The sequence below is a fragment of the Letharia lupina genome, assembly GCF_014066315.1.
Source record: "Letharia lupina isolate WasteWater1 chromosome Unknown contig_17, whole genome shotgun sequence".
NCBI classification, from domain to species: domain Eukaryota; kingdom Fungi; phylum Ascomycota; class Lecanoromycetes; order Lecanorales; family Parmeliaceae; genus Letharia; species Letharia lupina.
This window is the reverse complement of record NW_023502986.1, coordinates 448,520-463,327: the sequence shown is the minus strand read 5'-3', so window position 1 is coordinate 463,327 and position 14,808 is coordinate 448,520. Positions and strand designations below refer to the sequence as shown.

Below are 14,808 nucleotides of genomic sequence, written 5' to 3'. Positions count from 1 at the left end.
TCTATCGCTATAGCTATAATTATTTTTGAATATTTATATTTATTATAATAGAGATAACTATAACTATAAAAGACTTTATTAATCTTCTTAATATAGAAAATTCTTACTTTAAAATAATTATTCTAAATTTAAATAGTTATAATTTATTTATAATTAAAAAATTAAAAATTATTATTTAAGCGCTCTTACTTCTTATTTAAAATAATATAAATTAAATTAAAATAAATTATATCTAGTGAAGATTATCGAAGTCGCTATATAATTAATTGAATTATATTATTATTAAAGTCTCTAAAATATTACTAGCTTCTTTATATAAAAGATACTAAATAAAGAAATAATACGCTTTTATTTATATATTATAAATATTAAAAAATTAGATAATAAGTATTTATATCGAATATCGAATAATTTAATATTACAGAATTTCTAATATTAATGAAAAGTTGATTGAAAGTTGATTGAAAGTTATAATAAATGTCGAGTTGATAGTATAGTCACGTGACATACCCTAATGGTATATTTCCTCTAAGGTAATAATTTTTAATTTTATTTCAATAGATTTATAAAGATTTTAAATAAGTTTAATAATTTATTTTTAAAATTAAAGTTTAATAAGAATTAGAAAATCTATTACTTTTATTTAGATTTAGATTTTTTATATAATTTATATTATAAATAATATAATTAAAATTATAATATTTTTAAAAATAATAATATTATAAAGTTTAATTTAAATTATATAACTACTTGATTTATTAATATTATAATTAATTTAATTAATTTAATTAATATTAAAATCTATATACTAACTACGCTAATTAATAACTTCTTTATATATAATTTATAAAATATTATTATATTAATTATTATTAATAAAACTATTAAATATAAAATTTAATAAAAAATCTATATTAATAATTTTTATATTTAAATTTAAATTTATAAATATTATAATTATTATAAAAAGAATTAATATAATAATATCAAATATATTATTTTATATTTTAAATTTAAAAAATAAAATAGTAACAATAATAGAGAAAATTATAATAATTATAAAAATTATAAAAATTATAATAATAAAGATAATAATAAAAATAATAATAATAATAATAATTTCTCTAATTTAAATAATAAAGATAAAGATAAAAATATTTAAAATAATAAATTTATTATTAATTATTAATCTAATAATATTAAAATTATTATAATATATATTTAACTAGCGATAATATATAGTTTTATAATATATATTAATTTTAATTTAAAGAATATTATATATCTTATTATTAATTCTTAATTCTTATAAAATTAAGTCTATTATTTCTTTATTAAAAAGAATTTAAAGATTATAATTTAAACTTCTTCGATATCTATAACTATTATATAATTATATTAATAATTTATTAATAATATTTATACTTAATATATTATTTATAACTTCTTAATTTTTTAAATCTTAATTTTATTTAAATTATATTATTTAATTAATAAAATTAATAGTTTAATAATAGCTATAAATTTTAAATATATGAAATTTAAATATAAAAGTTTTAAAGATAAATAAGTTTTATATATAAAAGATATCTAATATATTCTTAATAGTAATTTTAATCTAATTTCTTAAAAATAACTCGAAAATTAAAACTATTCGCTTTAATTTATATTTAAAAATATTAAAATAAAGAAATATAATATTATTTTTAGACGCTAGCGTAATTATCTTTATACGTTAAATATATAAATAAAGATCTTTATATATTTAATAATTATTAATAAATATATTTCTATCTATAATAAATTTATTATATTTATATTTTTATTTTTATTTTTATTCTTATTCTTATTTATTAATACTCTAAATTCTTAAATTAATAAAAAAATCTTATATATATAATATACTTATTATAACTACTTAGAGTTTTAAAACCTTAAAAAATTAATTAAAATATATATTAAAATAAATTTATCTATTTTATCTTTTAGAGATATATATAAATTATATAATATTATTAATATAAAAATTAAATTATATAAATATTATATAACGCTAAATTACTAGAAAAATAATCTAATCTATAATAACCTCTAAAAATCTTTCTCTATTTTATATAATAATTATAAATTAATAATAATTTTTCTAAATAATAAAACGCTTTATTTCGCTATATTCTTATTTTCTAATAAAAATAATTTTATTATTCTTAATTTCTTATAGTCTTTTTTAAATTATATTAAATATAAAAATTATATTTATATTAGATTTTATAATAATTATAATTTCAAATATAATAATTATAATATATATACTTTTTAGCTTATTAAAGAAATTATTTAAAAAAATATTATATTTAATAACGTCTAAATAAATAATAAATTTAAATATCTCGATTAAATAATATAATATAAAATTAACGCTATATTTAAAGAGAGTAAATTATTATAAAAATATTAATCGAAATTTATATAAAATTTTAATTATTTATATAATTTATAATTAATATTAAAAAAAGATATTATCTTTTATAAGATCTTTATAAATTATTTATCTAATATTTTATATCTTTAAATTATTAAATAAATAAATTTCTATTAAATATATCTATTAAATATTAATTGAATTAAATATAGAAAATATATTATATTATATATTAATATTAAATAATAAAATTTAAATCTATTTAAATATAATTTAAATTTATTTTATTTAAGCTTAATCTTATTAAAAAAAGATTAATAATTAAAATTTATTTAAAAATAGAAATAAGCGTTATATAAAATTTTTATAAAGGATTATATATAAGCTATTAATTTTTTTTTCATATTAATTTTAGAGAAGAGAGCCTTAAAAAGAATAAAGTAAAAAATATTTATTAAAGTAATAATTATCTTAATTACTACTCTAACTAAAATCATTAAAAAAAAATTACTATTATATAAATTCTTATTAAAAAAATATCTTTATAAATATCTTTATAAGAAGTATCTCTATAAGTATTATTATAAATATATTTAAAAAAGATAAAGTTAAAATTATCTAAAATCTTAAACGAAAATATACTTATAAAATTTATTTTAATAATATTAATATCTCTAATATAAGTCTTAATAAAGTTTATAATTAGATCTATAACTAATTAATAGCTTCTTTTAAAATAATTTAAATAATACGAAGCTCTTAGAGCTTATTATAATCTTTTATCAAATTATTTATCTTTTTAACTAAAGCTAACGCTTTTAAACTATTTAAATCTTAAATTTATTAAGAAATAATAGCGAATAAATATTAAAAAATAAAATAGAAACTTATTATATAAAAAGAAGTTAATTCTCTTATAATTAATACTGTCCTGGCCATTACTAAAGATATATTACCGTTATATAACGGTTCTATAACTAATAACCGATAAACAACCGATGTATCACCGATGTACAACCGATATGAAACCCAATTCATACTCGTTAGAAGAATTATTCTGACTCATGATATCACATCGGTTGTTCAACGGTCACGTGACGGTCACGTGACAGTTGTCGAACGGTTGTAAAACGGTTGTAGAACGGTTATACGATTCTTATAGAACTATAAATAATCTATATAATAACTAAAAATAAATTTTAATTTTAAAGTTCTTTATAGGGCTGAAAATCCGCTTAGTATATAGGCTTAAATATCAACGCTAGTAACTTAAAACTGTTTTTTTTTCAAATTTTTACGAAATTTTTATATTAGAAGATATATTATATAATACTACTAGCCTATTCGAGACTTAGTAAAAAAAAAAAAAAAAAATTATTATAAACATTATAAAACGGTTATAGAACGGTTATAAAACTATAACCGTAGTGGGTTCTAAGGGAAGAGGTCTTTAGTTTACGACGGTTGTAAAACGGTTGTAAATCGGTTGTAAATCGGTTCTGAAACGGTTTTCCAACTAGCATAGAACCGTTATAATACCGTTTCATAACCGTAATACGCTAGTTCTAAAACTTTACAAACGGGCAGGACGGTAATACTTAAATCTTAATAAATGTACTTTTAAATATATATACTCTAAATAATAAATAGATTTATAAATTTAAGTGAGATTTTATAAAGAAGATTATATAATATAAAGTTTAATAAATAATTTATAATTTTAAATAGCGTAAAGACGTAGATTTTAATAAGACTTTTATTTTTATAATTAAATTTATAAATTATAAAGTAATCTTTATTTTAGCGATAGCCTTTAATTAAAAATTAAAATAAATAAATATTAAAATTACTTTTCTTTATAATAATATAAAGAAATTATCTATATAATATAATTTATAAACTTTAAAATTAATAATAAATATATAATATATAAATTAAAGAAAGCGCTATATAATTTAAAGTAATTCTTAAAAATCTAATATAATATTCTCTTTATATATCTAAAAAAATTAAACTTTAAATTTATTATAATTAATTTTTTAATCTTTATTAATAATATTATAATAATTATAATTTATATAAATAATATTCTCTTAACTAGTCTTAATAAAATAAAAATTTAAAATATTAAAATAAGTTTAATAATTACTTCGAAATAACTAATTTAAAATTATATATTTATTATTTAAATATAATTATTATTAAAAATTATATTAATTATATTATTTAATTTAATTAAATAGAGTATATTAAAAACTTTCTTATTAAATATAATATATAAAAATGTATAAATATATCTACTTTTATAGATATTAAAAGGTATTAAATATTTAAAAAAAAATCTCTAAAGTATCTTATATCGAGTATTAATTAAGGTAATGATAAAATTATTAATATATATAATACTTAATATAAAATTAAATATTATATTTATAATCCTAATAATATTTTAATATAATTTTAATTTTAATGAAGTTTACTAAAAAGCGATTAAATGAATTTTTTACTATTTTAAATAAATCTGTCATGGTTTCAACCGGCATTCCTTCTCCAGACTTGCGCTAGACTCTATTCGGGCTAGCTCCTTAACGACTTAGCACTCTAATAACTTCGGCACACATATTACTTAGCAATCTTTATAGTTAATATTCCATTCATATAACACCACTAATATTATTATTCGATATACGATTTATTTCCTAACATAATATTAACTATTCAACATAGCTATAAACTAAGCTATTATTGCCTGCCTGCTCCTACCTACCTACCTACCCTACCCTATAAAGATCTCTCAAATATCGACTACTTAATCGCCTTATTATGGAGGAGATATCCGGACGATTCCCTGCCTACCTACCTGCCTGCCTGCCTACCTACCCTACCTCTACGAAGATCTCTCAAATATCGACTACTCAATCGCCTTGTTATAGAGAAGATATTCGAACGATTCCCTATCTACCTACCTACCCTACCTCTACGAGGAGATATTTCGACTATCTCTCGCTTACCTTACCTGTTACCTGCCTGCATTAGTAGAGAGATCTCCATCTAATTCGTTATAAACTCGGATTAAGAAGAAACCTATTCTAAATCGTTATTAACGATTTAGCATTATTAGGCCCAGATTTATAGCCTTAATATTACTATTCAGAATCTCAACATAACCATAACACGACTTCGAGAATCACGAGACCTTCATCGTTTCAATATAAAGACTCTCACTACTATAAACACGGAATTGCAAATCAAAATTCAGGCCTTGACTATTAAAGAAGAAACGGTCACTCCAGCAGAGCCTCTAAATTCCGATGTGAATAAATAACTAATCAAATTAAAAGTTACTAAGACTAGAATATCTATCTCTACTATCCTTATTATCGGGAACAATAAGAAATACCCTGATGTGCCCTACTTCTATGGTGAAAAGAGAAGTAAGACGAGTGGCGATTTCACCTAGACTCCAAGTTTCGGCAAAGTGCCGTATTGTTTCCCAGTGAAAAAGATAAAATAAACTATATTCGGGACCACTGTAAGTCAATTGCATTCGATGTGCTTAAGGCACGAGCAGATCCACTGAGCGAGGATCCCTACAAAACCACGAAAGAGATGATTTTAGAGCTTCATAACATGTTTAATAATTACGATAAGCTGGCAAAGAATGACGCCCTACTCCATAACCCGGCGTTTGCTATGAAAAAGAAGGAGGCATTTGACAAGTTCTATGCTCGATTTTCAGCTACCATTGCGCCATTGAACTACAGCGAAAGTCACAAGATCGCTGCACTACGAAGACTCATTACTCTCAAGCTCCGGTCACGAATCGCCGGTATCTCATCGTCTTCCTTCCGCTCAGTTATTAAGCATTTGCGGAAGATTGACTAAGACCTCCGTCAATTGAAGGCTATGCATGTGGATATAGAAGAGATTGATAAATAGGAGTTCAAATCAGGCCCACAGCGATCACCCTATTCGGAACAGCTGAAGGATCAGCTGAAGAAAGAAGGCCGATGTTTCAAATGCCTTGGCTATAGCCACCGGCCCAATCAGACTGAGGCATACATGGCCTCAAAGGCATTGTCGTTTGAAGAGGCAAAGGCCATTATGGCCAAGGAAAAGGCTGTGGAGAAGGCTATGGAGAAGCAATGACGGCATAGGCCTTACCTACAGCAGCAGCAATGGATTTCTCCTCCTTCCCCTGATCAGCAATAATCGTTCCGCCTAGCCGTATGCGGCTAGCGCATTTAAATCAGTTTCGATTCGGCAAATTATCGGACTTTGCGTTTTTGAACGAATTAGCCTTATTCGATTTCGATTTTTTTACCACACCACCTCTCAGCACCCCACACCATTACTTTAAATACCTTCCCGGGCTATTACCCCATATTGATACCTCTGTTACCTACATCCGCAGGCCTACTACATAAGATTTAGCTCAATACCACGATCGGACACTAAGAGTATCTGCGAGAAAAAGTTCAAAGTTATTATTTCAGAGAGTAGCAAATATACTTCAAACCATAAAGACCAGTACACCATAGATCATGACGATCGTCTCACTATTACCACCTCGCCGTCACTATAATTTAAACTATAGAAATATGGCCATTTAAGGGGGAGATAATATCATAGTTTCAACCGACATTCCTTCTCCAGACTTGCGCTAGGCTCTATTTAGGCTAACTCCTTAACAACTTAACACTCTAATAACTTCGGCACACATATTACTTAGCAACCTTTATAGTTAATATTCCATTCATATAACACCACTAATATCATTATTCGATACACGGTTTATTCCCTAACAAAATCGTTAACTATTAACTTATTTTTAGAGAAGATTTAAAATCTCTAAATAATTATATCGATATTAATTAAATCGATAATTAAGATATTTATTACTTTATATTTAAATATATATTTAATATTAATAATAATAATATTAGTTAATTATCGAAATAATAATTTATTATAATACTTTTAATTGATAAAATTAAATATAAGTTATTAAAAAAATAATTTAATTATATAATCTACTAAATTAGCTTAATTTTAATAATAAATAAATATAAATAATCATTATTTTTTATAATAATTAAGACGCTATAGTATTAATTAAAAACTTTTAATTTTATATCTATATTAAATATATTAATATTTAATATTACTATATATAAAAATAAATTATTACTAAAAATATCGCTTTAGATTATATTTTTATTAATTAATAAATAATTAATAATCTTATTAAAGCCCTCTATAAAAATAAATTTAAGAGTTTTTTTTAATTTATTAAATTAGAATATCGTTTATAATTATAACTTAATAATCTTAATATAAAAGAGTTATTTACTTTAGAAAAACTATTTTATTAATTCTCGCATTATAAATAATTATTTTAAATTATTTATCGAGTCGCTATATTAGATTTAATACTTTATAAATTTACTATTTTATATTAAAATAGCTATTTTTTTAGCGCCATTATTACTATTATTATTAAAACTTTTAAAACTCTTTTTAAAAAAATTATATTTATTCCTTATTAATATCTTAGATATTATATCTTTAAATTATTATTATTATAATTACTATTATTAAAGATTAATTATCTAAAATAGCCCTTATAGAGACCTTATAGCCGACGATATATAGCTAGAAAAATTTCTTCTAATTATTTTATTTAGCTATTTCTATATATATCCTCTAATCTTAAATTAATTAATTTTTAATATATAAGATACTAAATAATCTAGAAATAAAATTTTCGAAAAATCGTTTTTTAATAAAAAGTGGAATTTAAGTTATATTTAAATAAGGGCTATAATTTAATATAATCATTTTCAAATTTCGACTTTTTACTTTATCTATCCTATTTTAGACGTCGCGAACTTTAAATCTTATATTTTTTAATTTCATTCATATAGAGAATAGAAATATAAAAGATATATTTTTACGCTAACTACTTAATAAGGTACTAACTTACCTTAACAATTTAATATTAATTTACTCTTATTATCCGGCGCTAATCTCACCTTAACTACTTAGCTTAAATTTTACTTTAATTACTTAATATTAGTCTTACCTTAATATCTTAATAAAAAAATAACTGAATTATTTTACCTTATCTACCCAATTTTAATATTATTAATATTAAACTTTATATTTATTAGATTTCACTTATAAAAGAATATATATAAAGAAAAGTATTAAAATTCAAATTATATAATTCTTACCGTCTTAGTAATTATATAATTACATCATATAATACACCTTAACACGTCTATATTAAGTCGCTCTTTTCTTCTATAGAACTCTATAGTTAATATAACTAAGTATTCTATCTTTATATTTTAATAGATTTCGCTAATATAACAATAGATAGATTTTAAAATATTAAAATTATAAATAAAAATTTTCTCTTTCTTTCTTTCTTAATATTTTATTTTATTTATCTTAATCTAATTTAATAATAATATATTATTAATAATTATTAATCTTAATAGCAATTTTATTATATTATCGTTATATAGAAATAGTAATATTAATATATTCGAAAAATAATAGAAATCTTAATAATCTTTTTAATAATATAAATAATTAGTTAAATAATAATTTATTCAATCTTTATATTAGAGCTTTAAATTAAAAAGAAATTTTAAAGTCTTTTAATTATAAAAAGATAATTACGAAATTTTTTAAATAGAGTAAGCTTTTAGTTATTTACGCTTTTAATATAAGAATTATAAAAAAAAGTATATTAAGATCTTTATTTATAAAGATTAAAAATTAATATTAGAAGTAAGAAAGCAAATATAGTAATATAATATTTTAATAAGTAATATATATATATAATTAATAAAATTTTAGTTATTACTTTATATATAAGAGTAATATAGAAATATAGATATAATAAGTAATATATAGTAAAGATAGTTATTCTTTTACTTAGAAGTAACTACTTATACTATTAAACTAAGATTCTTATTAAGATATTTTCTTAATAAATATAAAGATAGATAAAATTATAAAACTATATAATTATAATAGCTTATTATAATAATATATCATTAATAAAAAGTATAGCGATCTTAATATATATATAAGTAAAAAGTAATATAAAGTAAGTAAATATAGTAGTAAGCTCTTATATAATTAATTTCTTTTTTTTAGATATTATTACTGGCCGGAAAGGTATGATATGATATGGGATATTGACCTGCCATACCATACTCTGGTATGATATGGGATATTGATATTTGCATGATCCCATACCTGGTATAATATGGGATCTTGGCGGGATATACCACGGTATGATATATCTGTGGTATCATACCATGGAATGGTATATGTATGGGATATCCCGTTGGGATTTCTATATTTAGAAGTATAAGTAGCTATTCTAGTCATCATTCTGGCCAACCATGGCTGGCACTACCATGGCTGGCACTACCATGACTACCACTACCATGACTACCACTACCATGACTACCACTACCATGACTACCACTATCATAGCTACCATATGATAGTAGGCTATTTGAATAATAAATAGTGATAGCCATGATAGTGGTAGCTGTTAAAATATCAGGTATGTGATGTGTAGAACGGACGGATTGATTCTCCAAAACCTCTCCGGGGCCAGGTCCTAAATACAGTACAAAATCAGGTGGCTAAAGAACACGGTGGCTGGGATGCGCGGGGGCCACATTTCGACAGTAGCTATGGTAGTGATAGTCATGATTGGAAAGCTTGCTTTCTCAATGCTTAAGACTTGAAATCCCAAATGGCTTCTACGCTAAGAGGCTAGTGACCAATCAGATCCTCGAATCTCACGATTTCTAGTCTAAAACACACCTTATTTCTTTATTTTCGATCTAAACACGGGTACGTTTAAAAGAGGAAGCACTATAAGGCTGAATCTCGAATATTAACTTTATTAATTAATTCTATTAAATTCCTTTAACGTTACGTAATAAATAATAATAAAGTAAATTTATAGAGTTATAGAGTTAATTATATACTTTTAAATAATATAGCGAAGACGAAATTTAATAAAGTATTCGTAAAGATATATTAAAAACTAAGATTTATCGAGCTCGCGAGAAGAGTCCCTTCGACAGAAGCCCTCGGAGAGCTCTTAGAGAGCCCCCGGAGGGTTAGAGGGGTTTTAGAGAATCTCCCCCTAAGTATATTAAATAAATTACAACGTCTCTCTCGATTCTCAGTAAACTATAACGTCTCTCTTTAACGTCTCTCTCGATTCTTAGAGTTAGATTTCTTAAAATTCATTAAATCCTTCGAAGCTCTTTAAGGGCTCTCCGAGAGCTTCTATCGAGAGGTTATTAAAGTAAGCTTAAAATTAATTAAATATTATTAAAATAATTAAATTTCGAGTTTACTTTAACAGCCCCTCAATAGAAGCTTTCGAAGAGCCCTTAAAGAGCCCCCGAAGGGTCCGAGGGGTTTTAGGGGATCTCCCTGAGAATCAAAAATAGTTAAAAACCAGTACTCGGCAAGCTTTTCACTACTGGGAAGGACACGCCCCAGCACATATTAGTGAGTGATAGTCATGGTAGTGGCAGCCATGATAGTAGCAGCCATGGTAGTGGTAGACATGGTAGTGCCAGCCATGGTAGTGCCAGCCATGGTAGTGCCAGCCATGGTAGTGGTAGACATGGTAGTGCCAGCCATGGTAGTGCCAGCCATGATAGTAGCAGCCATGGTAGTGGTAGCCATGGTAGTGGTAGCCATGGTAGTATATCGAATGGGGGTAGATACGATTAGCCGTTGACCAGAATGATGATTAGAATAGCTACTTTATACTTCTAAATATAGAAATCCCAACGGGATATCCCATACATATACCATTCCATGGTATGATACCACAGATATACCATACCGTGGTATATCCCGCCAAGATCCCGAACCCACACCAGAAAAATGGAATAATATTCGACCCTACCCATACCATACCCGGGTACGGTATGGTATTACTTGATATGGAATATTCCATGGAATATATCATATCTTTTCGGCCAGTAGATATTATAATCGTAATAGCTTATTCTATAATAAGTAAAAGTTCGATTATAAAAAGCTTTTATAATTATATTATTAATAATAAAAATAATAATAATATAGTAGTATAATTAATTACGAAAGACTTCTATAAATATATTATTAATAGCGAAGATAATAGCTCTAGTAGCGGAGGTAATAGTAAAGGTAATAGCTTTAATAGCGAAGGTAATATCGAAGATAGTATGTTATGTCACAAGCATAAGCATAAGATTTTAATAATAAAAGTTATGATTATTCTTCTAAGGAAAGCTATTACTAAAATATTAAGTGCTAAACTATACTAAGCGCTAAGCTATATTAAATCGTATTAAATCGTAATATTAATAGATATAGTTATAGCTATAATATCTTCCTCTCTTAAGAAAAAGCTCGTTTTAAGCGCTAAAGTAAATAAAAAGTATTAATAAAAAGATAAATATCTAGTAATAGTACTAGGAATTTTGTTAGTTTAAATATAATCTTTTAAACTTATTTATTTATCGAGTGCTAAAGAGATTTTAAAATTTTAATCCTCGTATTAAGCGACTAGAGGTTTTATATTTAAAAACTTTATCGCGAGAGTTTTAATAGCGTTATCGCTTTTTTATAGAACGATATTAATATTTAATTTAATTTACTCTCTATTTATTATAGTCGTCGCTATTTTTAATATTAAGAATTTATTCGCTAAAATTATTATCGTATTATTTTAATATAAATTAAAGATAATTAAGACTTAGATCTTTTAATTAATAAAGATAATAATAATAGACAATTTAGCGATTTATTTAGATAATTTAATCTTTACGCTTCTTAACTCTATTAGTATCTTATTTTTTAAATATCTAACTCTTAAAGAGTTTATTATTAATAATATCGAAATAGAGCTTAAAAGTGAGATTAGCTACGTGATTAAAAATAAGATATTAATTAATAAAGTTTTTAATAGAGTCTATTTAAGAGAGCTTAATATTAAAATTATAGTTAATATTTAATTAAGATATAGAGTTAAAAGAGATTACGATTTTTTAAATCTCTATTATTTATTTAATAGAAGGCTTTCTAGAATATCTTAATCTTTTAAAATTTTATAGTTATTTGAATAGATGTCTCTTAGATAATAGTATTATATCGTTTTTTTTAAATATCTTTTACTAGTTTATTAGAGTGTATTTTATTTTTTATATTCTTTTAAGCGCTAGTAGAGAGCTTGCGTATAAATTTTATACGCTCTTTAAGATTTCTATATAATTGATATATATTCTATATAATAAAGCGTCTAACGCTATTCTTATTAATTTATTAATAACCTTAATATTAGCTAGAGTTTAGCGACTCTTTAAGAATCTAGTAATAAAGGGATTAATTTAGACTGCGAAGTTTAAATTTAAGATTAAGATAAATATTAGATTTAAGTAATTATTAGAGATATCTAAAATTAAAGAAAATAAATATTAATCTAAGAGATTATCTTCTTATTTTTATAGATATTATAATAAAGATTATTAAAATAATAATTATTAAAAAAGTAGTGAAAAGATTATAAAGATTAATTTAAAAGAAATAAATATTAATAAAGAGAATAATAATAAAAGAAATTATAATAAAAAAGAAGAGAAAGATCTCGATATATATAATCTCGAGATTTATATAATTCTAGAAATTTTAATAAAAGAGAAAAGCTAGAGAAAATTCTCTTAAAGCTTTTAATTAATAATTAAAATTTAATTAAAGAAAACTTTATTATTATATTAATTATAAAAATATTTTTAAATATTATATTAAATTCTTAATATTATTTATAAATATTTTTTAGAAATATTAATAATTTAAATTTTATATTAATATTAATTATAAATATAAAATTAGAAAATAATAAAAAATATAATATAGTATTTAAGAAGTTTTTTAATATTATAAATAGTTAGTATAATAAAAATAAATAAATATATAATTTTTATATAAACTTTAATTTTAAAGTATTCTTAGTATTTAATTAATATTATTTAAAAAATTTTAATTAGAATAAAGTTTATCTTATATTTAATAAAAAAAAAATTTATTATAAAAAAATAAAAGCTAGTATATTACTATTATAAGATTATATATATTTCTCTATTAATATATATATAATAATTAAAAAAAAAAATCTCGAGAAAATTTTATATTATATTTAATTTATTTTACGATATAATTATTAATATTAATATTCTAAAATTAAATAAAATAAATATTTAATAAAAAGAATTTAATTTTATTATTATTAGAGATAAAGATAAGATTTTTATTCGAGTAACTCGAAAAATTTTAAAAATTAAAATTAAGATCTTAAAGTTATTATTTATATTTATATTATTAATAAAAATAAAAGTTTTATAAATATTAAAGTATAAAAAGATTAATATCTATATAATATCGATTACGATTTTTTAATTAAATATAAATTAAAATATTTTTATTAAGTATCGATCTCTAATATTAAGATATTCTTATTTATTTAAATTTATTTTTATTATTAATTATTAATTTAAAATCTTTATATTAAATATTTAAATTATAATTAATAATAATTTTTAAATTATTTCTATAATTAATTTTAGAGAATAATTTATTAAAATTTATAAGGGCTAGCTATTAAAAAGATTATCTATTTTCTAAAACTTAATTAAGTTTATAAAAATAGATTTTTATTTTATCGATATCTTTATAAAAAAGTTTAAAAAGAAATTAAATATATTATATATTATAGATTTTCTAGAAAAAGTTATAATATTATAAATAAATATTTTTAAATATTAAAAATTAGAATATAAGAAATAAATTAAAAAGATATTTAAAAGATATTAAATACTATTTCGATTTAATTTAAAATATTTTAATAATAAAATTAAAATATTAATATCTTTTAAAGATAAAATTAATTTTATTAAATTTAAATAAAATTCTTATAATTTATTTTAGCGAGATTATTAAGCTATAGATTTTATTTTAGACTCGCTAATAAAATAAAACTATATCGAGAAGATATCTCTAAGAATTTCTTTAATTATCTTTTTATCGACTTTTATAATATAAAAAAATAATAAATTTCGAATTATTATTAATTTAAGAAAGATAAATATTAAATTATATTTTAACGCTTATTTACTTTTTAAATAGAATATTATATTAAAAGCTTTAAACGAATTAATAATTTTTTTATTTATTAATTTAATTAAAGGATTTTTTTAATAATTTATTAAATCGTTAAATTAATAGAAAATTAATTTTATTAATTTTTATCGAGAATAAAAAGAGTTAAAAATCTCTATTATAAATCTTAT

The 14,808-nt window shown here is 21.3% G+C and overlaps 1 protein-coding gene across 1 annotated transcript; it reads left to right on the top strand.

Moving 5' to 3' along the window:
• Positions 1-6,052: 6,052 nt before the first annotated feature.
• Positions 6,053-6,571, top strand: HO133_003297 (uncharacterized protein; the record flags this gene model as incomplete). The annotated part of the gene is made up of 2 exons (XM_037294220.1): positions 6,053-6,251; positions 6,375-6,571. The coding sequence occupies 2 exons, from the start codon at positions 6,053-6,055 to the stop codon at positions 6,569-6,571; spliced, it is 396 nt and encodes a 131-aa protein (XP_037149601.1).
• Positions 6,572-14,808: the final 8,237 nt, after the last annotated feature.